The sequence below is a fragment of the Accipiter gentilis genome, chromosome 14, assembly GCF_929443795.1.
Source record: "Accipiter gentilis chromosome 14, bAccGen1.1, whole genome shotgun sequence".
NCBI classification, from domain to species: domain Eukaryota; kingdom Metazoa; phylum Chordata; class Aves; order Accipitriformes; family Accipitridae; genus Astur; species Astur gentilis.
The window spans coordinates 16,469,885-16,486,508 of NC_064893.1; the positions used below are offsets into that span (position 1 = coordinate 16,469,885).

General features: G+C 56.9%; 1 protein-coding gene across 5 annotated transcripts in view; it reads left to right on the plus strand.

The window, feature by feature from the left end:
• The window catches only part of DLGAP4 (DLG associated protein 4), a 177,949-nt gene that overhangs the window by 111,350 nt on the left and 49,975 nt on the right, over window positions 1–16,624 (plus strand). For 4 of the 5 annotated variants that reach the window (XM_049816237.1, XM_049816236.1, XM_049816238.1 and 1 more), the window contains 3 exons: window positions 2,757–2,974; window positions 6,419–6,533; window positions 10,690–10,936. In XM_049816237.1, the coding sequence (XP_049672194.1) occupies window positions 2,757–2,974; window positions 6,419–6,533; window positions 10,690–10,936 (580 nt within the window). Of the gene's footprint in view, window positions 1–2,756; window positions 2,975–6,418; window positions 6,534–9,497; window positions 9,549–10,689; window positions 10,937–16,624 lie in introns of all 5 variants that reach the window. The other variant, XM_049816242.1, reaches the window with a different exon arrangement.

Sequence of the window (16,624 nt, forward strand, 5' to 3'; positions counted from 1 at the left end):
CTCACTCTGCTGTAGACAAGTTGCACCAGCAGAGACATACTGAAAACTGTCTTTGTGTTGCTTTGCCTAGAGCCGAGAGTGCCCAAGGCTAGGAGGCAGATGCACAAGCCCAGGCAGAGCTGAGCAAGTCCCAGACCCTGCCCTCAAGCAGCAGCAGCAGAGCGGCTGCAAGAGCCTGGGGTCTTAACTGAGCAACCTGGTCTAGTGGAAGGTGTCCCTGCCCATGGCAGTGGGGTTGGAACTAGGTGTTCTTTAAGGTCCCTTCCAACCCAAACCATTATATGATTCTATGATTAATGCTTCCTCTGTCCTTGGGCTCACTGGGCTGAGCCCAGCACCTCTCACTGCCCCACAAAATACAGCATTTGCCTCTGCATAGGGGATGGCTGTGTAGTCCCCTGGCCCCTGCTTGGCATGCCTGGCTGCTGGCAAGCTCTCACCTCCTTAGCCAGGGGCTGCAGACTCCAGCCCTCTCTGCCACCTCGCTGGCCCAAGACCCTTGCAGACAGGAGGCTGTGATTCATCCTGAGAAGAAGGCAGGCAGCAAAATGCAGTCTCAAGTCAGACCTGATGCCAAAACAATGGGTATAAAAGTGCTTCTCAGGGGCCCTGTCTCCTTTAGGAAAGGTCAGAGCCAGCCACCCCAGTGACCTGTGGAATCTTTCCCATGGCAGGGCTCAGCTGGAGCCAACAGGGTCCCTCCTAACTGGCCTTAGGGCCATGCAGTGAGCTGGGGCAGAGGGAGTGCTCCCACCCGGGAAAGAAAGGGCTCTCTGCTCTTACTTTTGTAGGAACCTGCAGGGTAACACCCAGTAGCTCCTGAGCTGGGCGGTCTTGTAAGCAGCCGGCCTAGAAGCCATTGCCAAGCACGAAGCTTGCAGGAGGCAGAGTGGTAAGAGCTGGGAAAATCTGCAGCAGCAGTGAGCAGGGCCAGGGAGGCCTGGCCAAGTTTGTGTCTCACCTGTGAGACTCGCTTCACGTCAGTCCCCACTTGGATCTTGCATACAGTCAACACGATGCCCCTGGCTCTCTGTTCCATGTCCCCCAGTAATATGGGTCCTCGCTCATGGGCACACATCATGGTGGGAGCCCTATCACCAAAGCAGTCCCACAGGCTGTTTGGGTTCTGCTCCACATAGCGCTGGGGTCACCCCTTGCCTTCTCCCAAACACACAGAGCAAGCAGCAGGCTGGAAGGACATGGGCTGAACCCCTGGTTCCTTTGGGCAGAAGAAAGCCCTTGGAGTGAGCTAAGCTGTTGCGTGTGGATTGACCCTCTATCTGGCACATCCCGGGCCCTCTCAGGAGAATGAGAAGCCACTACCTGCAGATCAGAAGCTCATCTGAAGATGTTGCACCCCAGCAGCAGCAGACGGCACCCTCAAGCCAGCTATGGCTCCCACAGAGCATGCCTGCTTTGAACAAGGAAGGGAACAGGAACCACGCAGTGCTTAACAGCTCTGGCTCATCACAGTTAGCTGCAACACAGCTCTGTGCATCCCCAAAGCACTATATAAACACTGGCTGATTAATCCCACAGCCCCCTGGGGAGCTGGGAAAATCCAACAGATTCATCCAGCAGAGTCAATGTCGATGTCCTCAGCAGCATGAGCTGTGCTCAGCACAAGACCCTTTACTGCTCCCCATGGTGTTCCCCAACCAGCCTGCTTCCTACAGCAGACTGGGGGGCCTCAGGCTGTCCTGGTGTCTGCATGGTTTGCACATTGCTGCATTCCTCACATCTTCCCTTGCTTCTCCTTGACCACGTCTCCTCAGCTCAAGGGCAGGTCAAAGGCCAGCTACAAACCAAGTTAGCCATGAAACCAAGGCTTGCTCCTGGCAACTCAGGTTGCCCCATCTTTCTCCTGGCCTGTCCCACACTACATGTGGCTCTTGTCCTGATCAGTCCAGGGCTGACGTCTGGCTCTGCTGCTGGCCAAGCACCTCCAATCACCTATACAAACCTTTCACAGGACAGGCAGGCAGTGGTGTTGATTACTTCAGTTGCTCAGTGCTTCAGGCCTCTAGTGGAAACATCTCTAATGAAGGACCAAGAGACTATGTCTGCCTTAAATTAGTTGCAGAGTTGTCATCTCAATGAATTTAGAAGTGCTTTTCTTGCACAAGGTACTACTCATCTCTGTGCAGAAAGGCCAGCACAAGGTCAGTGTGCCCGAGCAGTTCTAGAGGGACTTGTGAGGGCCTGGCTTGGCTTCAGAAATTAATTTCAGCCACTAAGAGTCACATTCAACTCAGAAACCTTAAAGGGTGTTGGACCTAGTGAAGGTCTGGGCTCTGATCCACAGGTCCCTGTCTACAATAGGTCTTGATTGCCTTGGCCTGAGCAGTATGTGCACTTTACGCTAAATGAGCTTGGTCTTTGTGTTGAACAACTGTGTGCCACTCCTGTCCCAATGCCCAGCACAAATCTCGTGAGACTCTTCCCTCCCCATTATGTCTGGCACTGTGCAGCTTTTATCAACTGTGTAAGCATGGTTCAGTGTGAAGATGGTCTGCAGTGGTGGGAGGGTGAATGGCTCTGTGTAGATGTGCTAAAACAGAGGCAATCAAATGTAGGGCTGCCTGGCATGAGCTAGTAAGGGAGGGTCGGAAAGGAATTGCGTTGCCCATTCCCACTATACTCCAGCTGAGGGTCCAATGGTTGTCCTTGCCACCAATCCCTCCAAGTCCCCATGATCCCTCTGGGCCCAGAGCTGCCATCCCTCACAGCTGCTCATGCTCCCCTTACTTTTGCAGGTGCCTCAGGGGGAGTGGAACAACACGCTGTCTCGGGACAAAGACAGCGAGATCCCGTGCCGGCGCATGCGGAGCGGGAGTTACATCAAAGCCATGGGGGATGATGATAGTGAAGACTCAGAAACCAGCCCCAAACCATCCCCGAAAACTGCAGCTCGGAGGCAGAGTTACCTCAAGGCCACCCAACAGTCCCTGAGTGAGCAGAGCACCACACAAAGGTAACACTGGAGCTCCTCCACAAGCTCTGCACAGGTCCCCAGGGGCCATCCCAGAAGTAGTCCTTGGGGTCTAGCCAGCAGCACCCACATGGAGACCCCATGTGGGGATCAGAGCCCAGCAAGGCTCCTGCACACCAGCTCGGATTGCCCACAGGGCAGGCAGATGAGGAGACAAGCAGGACAGGATATGTGGCAGAGGAATGGCGAGAGCTTCCTATCCTAGTGACTCCAAATAGCCCTGGTGGTAGGACCCTGCTCCAGGTCCCTGTTCCCTCAGTGATGGGCAGGGCACTCCTTTGATGGAGCTCTGTATTTCCTCTCTAAGCATCTGCTCCTCCAAGGGAGTGCAGAGATCCCAACCCCATGATGCTATTTAGACATGGAAGATGCTCAGCTGGCATGGCTGAGAACACTTGGCACGCAGCCCACGAGCTGCTGGGACTGTGCCATCTGCTTTGCTCCACAGGTGTCCCAGGGACTCTCTGAGACCAGCCAGAATGTGCCCTGTTAGCACACTAGGCGGGGTAATATCCTGAGGCCAGGAGAGATGAGCAAAGAGTTCTGGGACCAGGTATTGAGGAAGACCCACAGTGGCTTGAGCCAGATAGACAGCAGAGCAAAGGGAATACAGCAAAAGCTTACTGGGCAAGAGGCTGGTCCTTGCAGGATGGGGTCTGTGTCACCACCTGACTGGAGGCGATGCTGTGCCATGTCTTCACCAGCTGCTCTGCTTCCTGGGACAAGGCACCCAGGGGCTCTAACAGGCTGTCAGTGTTTCAGATGCTGCGGCTCAGGAGGTTGTGAGCAGCACAGAGGGGCAGGAGGAGGCAGGAGCCACCGTGGATGCACTGCTGATGTTCAGCAGACCAAGCCAGAAGGAAGGGGGGGTGCAGCAGGCAGTGTGGAGACCCCTCATGGTGGCTTCACATTGCAGACCAGATGCTGCTTTCTGCTGAGAGATGGTGACAAAATTAACTGCAAGGAGACCTGGAAATGCCTGGTTGGAATCCATCCCTGTTCCTTGCCTTCACATCCACTTCAGGGGGAGCAGAGTTGGGGAGCAGAGTTGGGGCCAGGGGTCTCTGATGCAAAATACCCAAGTTGAGAGACTGGAGTTCTTCCTATCTTGGACTCATTTTTCATTCAGGTCATGTCCATCAGGGTATGCCCTCACCTGGGCTGCTGGGGTCCAGCGGAGCCCACGGACAGGTAGCTTCGAGGAAGGGGCTAAGTTAGGGCAGGGTGTTTGAGCCAGAGGGGCAGAGCTGGCAGAGCAGTGGATGCAGCTACGTGGGAGAAGCAGGGTCCGGGCAGGGCTGGGCTGGACGCGGACATTGCTGCGAGTGCTTGGTCCCCAGGAGGAGATTTGCTGGAGGGAAGTATCCTGCCTGGGAAGGAGGGGGCTCCGCAGCTCTTGGCGCTGCGCTCCAGCGCGGGACACGGCTCTGCTCTGCCCGTCCCCGATGCCCCAGGGTGGCCAGGGGTTGGGCCGGGCCCAGGACAGGCCGGAGCGTCAGCCAAGCCGGCGCCGGAGCGTGAGCACGGCTGCCATCTGCCGACCACCCCCTCGCCTCTCCAAACCCCCTCCCCCAAGGATGCTTTTTGGATGCTGTGGCCGCTTTGGTTGCTGCGGGGCCTCCCTGGGTGGCACCGTGCCCTGGCACACCCTTGGGACAGCAGCGGGGGACCGTGCCCTGGCACAGCCCCATGCCAGCCCTCGCCAAGATCCTCGGTCTCCTTGGCCAGAGCTGCTGGGGCTCTTTCTGGGCTCCGCCAGGGGAGGGGTACTGGACCTGTGGTTCAGGATGGGAGGGACTGCAGGGAGGACAGTTGGAGCCTTAGCCAGGACTTGGCACAGAGGAGTGAGACCCGATCCGTCCCTATGAGAGGGTGTCTGCCTTTCCAAAGTCTGTTACCTGCTTTGTGACTCGGTTTCCCCACAGGCAGGCTGCAAGGGTAGGTCAGGGTGAAGCCCAATGGGATGGGCACGGGGGGCTGGCAGGGACACTGCCTGCCCCAGGACACAACTGACTCACACCATGGGTGCATGGCGAGCTCACGGACAAAACCCTCTCAGGCAGAGGGAAACAAGGCAATAAACAGATAGTCCAGGGTTTGGGGCACCACATTGCCCTTGGCCGCTCAGCAGTGGGTCCGCTGCAGGCTGGGAGTCTCCTCCATCACCCCTGGCAGAAGAGACTACTCCCCACTCTCATCACACCCCAGGATGGAGACTCAGGAGGTGCCACGGTCCTTCCTGGAGGTCCACGCACTGCACAGGCCTCCTGCCCAGCTGGGACACACTCTGCCCTCAGCTTCGCTGTCCCCCAGGCTGGTGAAGGACAGAACTCTGCACTCACGGCCCTGCCAGATGCAGGGGAAGCAGCACCCCAAGGGTCCTCTGAAGGGACCATGGGCAATTCAAGAGGGAGAGTCCCCACAGCTCGCCCAGGCTGGCGTGGCTAACTGTGTCCTCCACCATGTTCCACCTGGTCTGTGATAAGGACTTCTTCACACAGGGTTTCATGGTGGAACAGAAGAATGGGAGAGCCCCATCCTTCCCAATTCCCTCCTCTTCCTCCCACATCCCTCCCATCCTTCCACAACCCTCCCAGCCCCATGTGCAGAGTCCATAGTGTGGTCTTGGCTGGGTGGGGCTCAGTGACAGCCCTGCTCTTTTCCTGATGCAGAGGCTGCTGCTGAGCCCCAGGGCATGGAGACAGTGCTTCTCCCAGAGTCTGCAGCAAAAGCTGCTCTGGAAATACCGACCCCCCTGCTTCTGCAGCACTGTCATTCAGTCTTGGCTCCCCTTGAACTTCTTCCAGATAATCTTTTGTGTTCCTCTACACAAATTTAAAAAAAAAAAAAAAAAAAAAAATCCTGCAGATGTTTCCAATTGCAAAATCCACAAAATACCATTTAAAAGTAATTTCTCACCCCACCTCTTGCACCCCCTTCCCACTAGTCCAGGCAGGGAAGAGCTGGCTTCCCTGACCCTGGCCCCCAGCATCAGCCTGTGCAAGAGCTGGTGTGTCACCAGGGCTCTGACTCTGGGGCTGGCACAGATCCCATGTGCTCCCTGGGGTTCAGCTAGACTAACCTGTCATCAGCAGTGCATTCCTGGGGGCAGCAGGACCCAAGGTCTTGTCCCCTCTCCTTCCCCTGCACCCCACAAACCTTCACCCATGTGCCCGACTCGATAGCTCAAGCCAGGAGCCAGCAAGGTGAGAAAGTGCTTCCTTCTACTCCAGGAGCTGCAACAGGGGCCGAGTGGTGGATGCAGTGCCCAGCATTGTCTCTGTGCTGCCACGTGTGCCTGTGCCTGGCAGAGGGTGCTGTGGGCAGGGGTGGTCTGGCTCACCTGGCAGGGTGGCAGCTCCCGCACAGCCCCAGCGCTGCCCCCGCTGTGGGGACACCCCTCACATCCTCTCTCTCTGCTGGCAGGAGCCTGGACCGCCTGGACTCTGTCGAGATCCTCCTACCTCCAAAGTTCCCAACCTGGGAGGAAGAATACAACCAGATCTCCGACAGCGTCAATGAGTCTAGTTGCATCAACCAGGTGAGAGGCTGAAGCGCTGAGCCCCGCTGAACCAACACACCACAGTGAGAAAGGAGGCCAGCCGAGGGGAGAGAGAAACATCTTTTTCCCCCTTCAAAATAAGGCACTGGCTGTGCTCCAGGAATTGCACATGCTATTCTCTGGCAGTTTTACCAAAGTATCAAGGCCAGCTCCTTAATTCTGATTCATATTAGACCCCCCCTTCCTCTAGCTTTGCCTCCTCTCAGCACTGCTGGTGCAGCTGAAGTCACTCTGTCATGGCCACAGATATGGTAGCCTGGAGCGGTGCTTCACAGCAATGGGTGAAGCTCAGGGCTCCTCTGAGTGCAAGGTCCCACCATGTCACCACCCAGAAGCCACCTGCAAGGCTGCTCCATCCTGCTACAAGCTCCTCCCACCCCACTGGGTGGGTGAAGAGCCCAGGCCAACCTCACCTGTGCAAAAGGTGGCATCCAGTCTGGGACCCTCACCAGGGACAGTAACCCTCCTTAGCTCTGAGGACCTCATCTCTTGTGCAGCAGACTGAACTGAGGAACAAGGTGCCTGTAATTCAGGAGACTGTCCTGCCAGCTACGTGGGGATGTCTCCCTTGAAAATTCCTGCTCCCCTGGGAAGGGCAAATCCAAGAATGCCAGTGAGGCACTGATGGTGGGTGGCAAACCCCTTGCCATGGGCTGGGCTCATGCCCTGACCCCAACCTCTGGGATGTAGTCGGTGCAGACTGGGGTTAACTCCCAGTCCCACACTATGCCTCCCCTTGGGATTACTCTGGAGTAGCTCGGGGCTTGGATGGCTATAAGCCAGCTGCCTCACAGGCCAGGAAATAACCCAAGCCAGGATGAGGCCTTTGCAGAGGTCCTGTGTGCTTACCTCAGCCCCAGGGAGCCCGTCCTTTCAGTATGCAGGTGGAGGTCCCCAGGCAGCAATGGCTCCACAAGCTTTGCCCAACTGTTTCACTGTCGCCCTGGGCCTCTGTCATGTCCCAACTCTGTTCACACATGTCTGCATGGGAATATCTGCACACACATGCCCCTTCTGTGCTGCTTCACTCTGTCTGTGCGCAATGATCAAGGGTGGCAGTGCGAGGCAGGGGTTAAGCAGCGGGATGGGCATCGTGAACCAGAGTATGGAGGAGGGTGAGCACTGTGTGCCATCTGTGGGGCTCTGAGCCCTCCTCCAGTCCAGCCCAGCCTCTCTGGCCCCATGGCTGGTTTCTCCTGCTGTCACAGAGCAGTTGGAGCCCTTGGTGGGGAGCTTTGGGGAAAGGTACAGGGGCATTTCTTCCGGGTGTACGTGTTCCTTGTGGTCAGTCTTGTTCCTTGTACATCAACAGCAATGTGCTGGGTGTCTCATTATACAGAGAAGGGGTCAGGACCGTCACATTCTTGTCCTTTGCATGTAAATCCATGTCTGAAGCCAGGTCTCTGTGTGAAGACAACAGGTGGGCTGAGTCTGTGCTCTCTCCCTGTCTAAAGCTGCCATTTAGCAGCTGAGTGCAGCACCCCCATGAAGGCATCAGAAGGTTCTTGGAGCTGGAAGGTTTGAGCAGCCCACAATGTGCCAGGAGCTGCCCAGGCAAATGCCCCAGGCCCAGACTGGTAGCACTGTGATTCTGGGGGCATGCCAACTGCCACAGCACTTGCTCAAGCATGGGGCTGCCATCATCATCTGCACGCTGCCCACTTTCCTCCAAATCAGAGAGAGTTCAGCTGCAACTGGGTTGGGATTTTAAGGCCTCCCATGAATTGCATATCTGTTGATCCAGGATGGAGCTGGTACAGCCACCAGCATGTGCTGGTCTGATCCTCTGGCAGGTCTGACCTGCCCTTCATCCAGTGCCAGAGGCAGTTCCTCCACTGCCCTCACTTTTCTGTGACCTCCAACACCTTCCTTGTGTGTCCAGCAAGACCCTAGTGTCCTCCCACACAGAAGCATCCCCAGCTCTGAAAGACAAGTCCACTCTGCTTGGTTTTGTCCCTACTGACCTCCACCTTGCAAACCTCTGGAAGTCCAGCGTTCACTGGGTGTGCATGTCAGCATCTACCTGTCATACCAAGGGGACCAGTGACCAGAGAGAGCCAGCTGGTGACCCCCAACACTGCTTATCCACACTTTGAGCTGTGCCCTATGTAGAAGGGCTGGACCCAGGCTCCAGAGCCAAACCTCTTCCCTTGGGTACATTTTGAACCTGGATTCTTCCCAAGATGGGTCATCATGGGTAGCTCACACAGAGCGGAACTCATAGGGTGGATGTGCTCTGCAGACCAGAGATGGAGAGGAGAAGGCATTCCTCCCCACAGGCAGTGCAGTGTCTGTCAAGCGTCTGTCCTTATGCCGAGTGTGTGCCGTGGCTTTGCTATGGAGAGAAGGCAGTATCGCTTCTGTGTGGCTTCCTCCTGGCACAGGGACAGATGACATAGCAGTGAGGTGGCCAGCCCAACCCCATCAGGGTGAAGGACAGTTTCCCTGATGTGGAGCACTCAGACTGCCCATCCACCCTGGCTTTGCAGGCTGTGGAGGCCCATTGCTGCTCCTGGCCACGTTGCAAGGTGCTGGCCAATCCTGGAGGCTTCACAGGTGCAAACTGGGAGCCATGCCAGCCCTTGTCCAGCAGCCACAGGCAACCCAAGTGTGCCAAGGGGTACTCCAGCAATGTGTGTGCCCTGTGTATATATATATTGATATATGGTGCATACAACAGGCTGAATGCATCAGCAGCTTTTCTCCGTCTGGGAGGTGTCCCGTGGAGCTTTGCCATGCCGTGTTTGTGCCGCTGTCTGAGGCGCCTGTGCGGCATCTTGCTTGGCATCTTATGAGCTCTGAAGTTTGTACTGAAGTGTCAGCAGCAGTGGCCCCAGGGGACAGGCTGTCTGCTCCCCTCATCCTCGGTCCCTGTGCAATGGCTGTCTGTGTGAGGGGCTCCCCTGTTCTTGGCCTTTAACCTTCTCCAACTCTTTCTTCCAGATCTTTGGACCCCCCTCACTTATCCCTCAGATATTTACCCATGGAGAGCAGGTACCGTCCCACTGGCGTTTCCCTCTTCCTTCCTCATGGAGCTTTCTCAGGTCAGCCTGGACACCCATGACAGGGTGCAAGGCAGGCTGTGGGGTCAGCCCATGCCCCAGGGCCAGGAGGAGGAGGAAGAGAAGGAGGAGAATGAGGCAGTGCTCCCAACCTGGGCACTGCAGGGCAGCTGGAGAGCTTGGTTCCCCTGGCCCTGGCAGGGGTTAGGGACCATCAGGTTTAGGGGGAAAGTAGATGAACTTTTTGAGCTAAATCTTGTGCAGATGCCAATGCTGGGCAGAAATACTGTCCTTGAGGCCAAAGAAGGGGCCAGGAGAGATGGAAGGGCCATCTCAGCATCTCTCATATGTATTTCAGAATGCTCTGCTTTAGGCTGGATCTGGTTTAACCCAGGTGAGCCTGTCTTAAGTCCAAGTTTGACCAGCCGCTGCTACTGGAGAGCAGGGCAGGGCCAGGAGCACGGGTGGGAGGGAGGTGGGGACAGCAGCAGAAGCAGGGAGCAAAGCTGCCCCTGCTCGGCTCACACCTTGCCACAGCCTGCCATCGAGCCCTCTCCTGGTCCCCACTGTGGATGGGGCTAGAATGCATTCCAAATAGTGCCACCTAGAACCAGTCCAGGCAGCCTGTCCCTGGTCAAGCATGGAGGCTGTCTCTATAGCCTACACTTCCCCCCTTCTCTCTCTGTGCTGCAACCTGCTGTAAGACCAGGCCATCTACCCCCACTGAGGAGCATGCCTGCCCAGGTAGGGTCTTGCGGCTGAGGCTGGGGTCTCCCAGCTGTGCTGGTGGGGCAGAGAGACCTGTCAGAGGCTGGACAGAGATTTTAGCCTCATGTGCTCTCAGCCTCTCCGTCAGAGACTGAAGGGTGTTTCACAGGCACTGTGGTGGTAAGTCCTACTCCACAAGCATGGACCCTCACACCCCCGAGAGTCCCCTTTTCCCTCTCTCTCAGCAGAGAGCCTGGGCATCCTGCACCCCACCAGCACTGACCACTGCACCTCCCAGTCTCATCTGCTGTAAGCAGGACCACGCAGGAATGGCAGCAGGGCGGCTGCAGGGAGAGGAGCAGGAGGGAAGGGAAAGGGCTGCTTGCAGGCAGAGGGTGACTAGATCTGCCCCTCTTCCCCTGCAGGCACCAGAGCCGGAGCTGGGGGAGCAGTATGAAGTGGTCTGCGACTCTACCTACAGCGAGGCTGAGTCAGCTGCTGCGGAGGTGCTGGACCTGCCTCTGCCCAGCTACTTCCGATCCCGGAGCCACAGCTACCTCCGAGCCATCCAGGCGGGCTGCTCCCAGGAAGAGGATACGGGCTCCATCGGCTCCATCTCCCCCCCGCCAGCAGGCAGCCTCAGCGGCAGCAGGACCCTGCCCACCAACAGCAGTGAGTGCCAGCGGCGTGCAGTGGGGAGGCAGAGGGGAAGGGGCATGGGGCCAGCGTGGACAGGGGTTACTGCTGCTGACCGCCTGGGAGGTGTCGAGCATGTGAGGTGCTTGGCTCAGATACCTGTATCTCCGGCCACGGTTGTCCAAGCCTTTTGTGGGCTTATGGGGGCTTGTTCTGTGCTGGAGAGGGAGGCCAGCAGCCGGGTCATGCCGCTAGGATGGCTGGGGCTGGATGTCCGGATGCAGGCGCCGAAATGGCAGACAGGCTCTGGTTGTCGGGATCTGGCCAGCACATCTGATGCGGCCTGCAAAGATCTGGGAGAGCTCGAAGTCTTCACTCAGTCAAGCCAAACCCAAGCCTGAGTGCTGTGGCCGGGAGCAGCCCACGGGATGCCCACCTTGCCCAGGAGCACTGGCTGGCCTCTCTGCCTGAAGTCCCGCGGGGCTGCAGGTGCAGTGGGAACCTGCGAGGCTGCAGGTGCAGCGGGAACCTGCAGCACAGGCAAGCAGCCCTGCTGGCCTACGCTATCAATAGCTTCCATCTTCCTCCTCCTCTCCACTATGTGTCTGTTACTAGCCCAATCCAGGCTACAGTTGACATGTTTGACCTCTGTCTGAAACTCTCGGGAACAAAAATGTCTGTCAGGGACTCTGCACCAGCTTCCCCAGGATCTGAGCATATCCTGATCTCTGCAGCCCCTTCATCCAGAGGCAGAAATTTGGGCTGACAGGAGGAGGGAGGGCAGAAGGCATCTGCCTCCATCGCTCAAGTGATAGAGGTGTGACAAGGCTTTGGGGTTCACCATGAACTTCTTTGCAGGTTCCTGCACAGAGCAGGACCCCTGGAAACAGGTCTGGGGGATTGGATCTGGGGGGAAAGGTGAATGGTGCAAATTTGCCCCCTCCAGATCCACAGGGTTTGTGATTTTGCCCGGCAGAGTCACAGGCAGGTCTGACCCTGTCCATCCAGGGGCCCAAGCTTCGGCAGGTGAGGGCAGGACCCTGGCCAGCCTGGACCTGAACAGTGCAGCCCAGGCAGCAGTATGCCAGACGTGGGGCTCAGCAGCACAGCTCCTACGCCATCCAGGCAACAACTCAGCTCCGTGCAGAGGCAGAGTGGTGCTGTGTGTTGGGCTCACAGCATTTGCACCCCGGTCCCTTCCCCTGCAGGCAGGGCAGAGGAAGCAACAGGTAGACAGTGTCACCCTGGTGCACCCAGCCCTCAGAAGATTTCAAAATCTTCTGACAGTGAGATGCTGGGAGTTCACCCTTTGGCTGGACTGGCTCCAGTTGCTTTCTCTCCCAGAGACAGAATTGCAGCAGCCACGTAGGTGTCTAACACATCAAGTCCTATTTGCCCCTCTCAATTAGATGTACATAGACTAGAGACCCCAGCGTCCCTGGTCTGGGGTAAAAACAGGTCTTGCTCTGAGTTTCAAGGCACCAACAAGCCTTCCCAAGCACCAGAGCCCTGCACCCTGCAGCCTCGGTGCACTGAGCAGCATTATACCCAGCTCCAGATGCCTCGCCTGGTGCTGGATGCAGACATTATTCATTCCAGGCCCTTCTCTTTTGATTAGCAATTACTGTATGGACAAGAGCCTGGCCTTTCCCTCCGACACAAGTCAGGATTGACTCCATCTGCCAGAGTAGGGGTGAGGCTGCAGGCAGCCCTGTTCAGCTGGTGTTTGTCACCAGCCAGGCCGTCTCTCCCAGGAGGAAGCTCCCAGCATCGCAGCAGAGCAGGTCTCTTCACCAAATGTCTGGCTGCAGCTGGCTCTCCTGCATGCCAAGCCTTCCCTTCCCCAATGGCTTGAGCACCCAGCACCTCTGGGAAGAGTCAGGGCTGCCTGCACTCCCCAGCAGGACCACCACTGCCCACCTGCAGTGCTCCTGGAGGAGGCTCCTGTGAATGCCCCATACATTCAGCACTGGGGTGGGAAGCAAGGCAGGCAAGTGCTTTGACCCAGGATGTAATTTTGCCAGGATCCTGGGTTCACTGGCTTAAGACAGCAAGGAACGGTGAGGGCTGCTCTGACCTCACAGTGCTGGGAAAGCCCAGGAGGAAAGAGATGCAAGAGCTGTTTTTCTGTCTCGTCCAAAAATTAGCTGGCACTGTCTCCCTGGTGCAGAGACCAGCACTGCCCTGGCCCGGGGACATGTTTGGTGAAGCCAGGCTCCACCTCCGGCTGCCTTTACCAGAGCATAATCTGCAGCAGTGGCTTCACTCCCCAGTGGTCTGTGCCTCTCCTGGAAAAAGCGTGCAAGGGCTGCGGGCGGCAGGGAGGAGCATTGCTCTGGAGATGCTGCTTCTGCAAATGGCTCCTGAAGGCCTGAGCAGAGCCAGGAGGTTCAGCTGTGTGAACCTGCAGTGTGGGGAGCAGCTCTCCTCTCACTGCAGCACTTCGGCTGGTATGAGGCCCTCCTGGGCCACTGGGGGGTGGGAGCAGGCTCCAGAGAGATGCCCAGGGAAGTTGGCAGGCCCTTGCCGGAAGAGAAGCCTGCTACTTTTCTGTGATGCTTCAAGTCACTTGGTCTGCATCACTTTTGCATCATTTTCTTCAAGGCAGTCTGTGTCCTTCTTGGCTCCTGGCCAGCCACTGTGCTCCAGGTAAAGCTCAGCCGTAAAGCAGGGCACAAGGAGCTGAAGGGTCCCACCCTGGGAAGAGTTTTAGGAACTTGTTAGAAAAATTGATGCCTTGGTACTCCCAGAGATGGTGGTGCCTGGACATCATGCCAGGCAGACACCAGAGCGGGCAGGAGGAGTCCAGCATCTTACCAGGGTTATACAGTGCTACCAGCAGCATGGAGGCAGACAGGAAGCCCTGTCACACACAGGCACACCGGGGTCAGGTCCAGTGGAGCAGGCTGCTCTTGGCATGAGCTCTGGCACCAAACCACAGAGCTGAGGGCAGGGGGTGTTCAGGGCAGCCTCAGCGTATCTACCAAGGGCAAAGCTGCCGGAATGCAGGAGTGGGCTATTGGTGGGAGCCAGGTCAGAGCCCCATCCCAGCAGTGGGCAGATGGGGGAGCAAGAAGGGGAGCAACAGCAGCCTTTGTGCCTGGCTCCAGGCCTTCCCACCTAGAGACATGCCCATGCCCTCACATATCCCCTTCAGTGGTCTGCACTCCAGGGTCATCACAGTCAAAGTCCACAGGATGAGGCAGGGACTGGAAGAGATCCCCTGCGAGGGACAGGCTGCCTGTTCAGCCCCATCCCTCCTTCCTGCTACCCTCTCTCGCTGCTTCCGTCCCATGTTCTTCCCACCCTGGCTCAGCCCACTCCCCACAAGCCACCCTTGCTCCTTGCTGGCAGTATGGCTGATGCTGAGCTCAGCGCTGCCCAAATCCAAGCTAACACCAGGAAGCAACAGCCGGCATAGCACAGAGGGGGCTTTTAAAATGACTGGTTGTCACCTCTCTCTGATGCGACCTAACAGAGATCTCCTGATTTCCCAAACATCCTCCAGCCCTTTGCACTGGCTGCTGGGGCTTTAGGAGGGAAACGTTTTTGATGGAGGGGGTGGGGACCAGAGTGGACCATCTGTGTTTTTGCATGTGTGTGATGGGGAAGGAAGGAGGCATATCTGGATAGCAGTCACACCTTTAATCAGCCACTCAGGCTCAGCTCCCCCTGCAAATGTGCATCACTGAGGCTTTAATTGGTTGGTGCTCTATGAGAGGGGCCTCCCAAGCAGCAGGGTGCTACCTCTCAGCTTGATGGCATCAGTCTGGACCAATAGGGAGAAGTGGGTTCACCATCGTCTGCAGGTCTAATGGTCACTCACGGCCTCTGCTCCATGCAGGTCTTTGGAGTGAAACAGCTGAGAACCCTCACCCATTCCCTTCCCACAGACACCCTCCTGCACCAGCATCCATGCAGCAACCCAGAGGAACTGTTCCCATCATGTGCCCAGTCCCTGAGAGGGGGTCTGGGTTTCTCCTCTGTTAGGACACATCCTAAAGAGGCACCAGCAGCAGCAATGCTGTGGCTGACACAGGCTTTTCATTCTTTGAGGACAGCGTGGGGGTTGAATCGTAAAGCAAAGGGATTCAGCTACCAGCATGAAGAGGTGCAGTGAGCTCCATTTCGCGGAGGGCTGCCAGTCTCAGGGTCTGTGTGGGGAGCACGGCCAGGTGGGAGAGCCTTGACAGCTGTTACATCTCTCACAAGCCAGTTCCTCCCACAAACGCCTGTATCACTTGCACATTACAAGGCAATTAGCTCCCATTTGACAGCCAGCGAGACAGATGATGAGCTGCCCTTGATCAACCTTAAACAAAGCTTTGTGCCTGGTGAAGCCAGAGACTCAAAAGCCCCAGCGAAACCTATTCATCTAATTGCCAGGCGTTCAGCGACAGCCACGCTGGCTCCTGAGCATTACAAAAGGGCTCCCCAGCCCCAGCTCCTTCTTATTAGAGGCAGGACTGGGAATTGCTTGCTTAATAGACTGCTTGCAATACAGAGCTGAATATTTGGTGTCCAGGGGAAACAGGAAAGCAGAGGTGAGCAAAGCACAGCAAAAGGAAGTGAGAATCCCCAGTGTGGAGACCCCAGGCCAGCCTCCACTCACCAGTGACAGCAGGGAACACACCAAGCCAGTTCCAACATGAGCTCTTCCCAGTCCTCCCTGTGCTGTCTAGTAACGTCACCCTTGCTCACAGCATCCTGCCCTGGGATTCAGCAGCCTGTTACCGGAAAGCCCAGGTGTCCCAGCTCCTTATCCTGTGCCCAAATCTCTTCCAGGGGGGCAGGGAATCCAGCTCTGCCTCCTCCTCCAGGACTGGGCTGTCTCTGTTGACCTGTCATACCAATGGTTAAGATGTCCCTGAGAGTGTGAGCTCTGAAGGGCAGCAACCCTCCAGTTCTCCCTTTCTGCTGACCTCATGATGGCAGCTCTGGCTGCAGGACCCCATCCCAGCTCACCACAGGAAGCACAGCACCTGGAGCAGAAGGAGCTTGAGAAACTCTAGCCTTCAGGCCAGCCCAACCTTGACCCAGCCAGAGCCAGGCATCAGGCTCGTCCTTGAGAGCCACCAGCACCATAAACAACTCCCAGGGCTGCACACACCTTGTGTCCATCCATATGACCAAGCTTTGCCAAGCCCAGGCTGGGCTTGAGAACACTACTTGGGAGAGATACTCCCCAAAGGCAGGACAGAATAGCCACCCTTCTGCCTCCAACCTGCTTTGTCTTCTTTGTATTGCTTTTTTTTCTTTTCATCACTAAACTAGAGAGATGGGTCTGAGGACCATTGCTGTGCTGGGAACCCTGCCCTGCTCCGGGAGAAGGCAGATCCCAGCCCGGTCCCCTGGCACTGATGCTCTTGCAGGGGGAGCATGGTAGTGCTTAGTGGAGGAAAGCCAAAGTGCCTGCACACCTCTGTGCGGTGTCAGAGCACAAAGCAGCATCGTGCTGACCAAATCCCCAAGGGCTGGCTCACTGTGGGATGAGTTTCCACAGCTTCTGGGAAAGTCATGTAGTGCTGGCTTGTGAGGGATAGGTACAGACACCCTTCCTCCTCCTCCTCCTCTGCCTCTTCGTCCTCTGCCTGCAGTGATTACCCGGTCTCTGGGTAGGAAGGCAAGTTCTGCTCCTCTCCTCTCTCGGCTGTCATGGCCTTCTCTTCTTTGTGGGGAAGAAGTAGTGGTCTGAAGGCAAAGGAAAAACCAAACCAGGCCAGG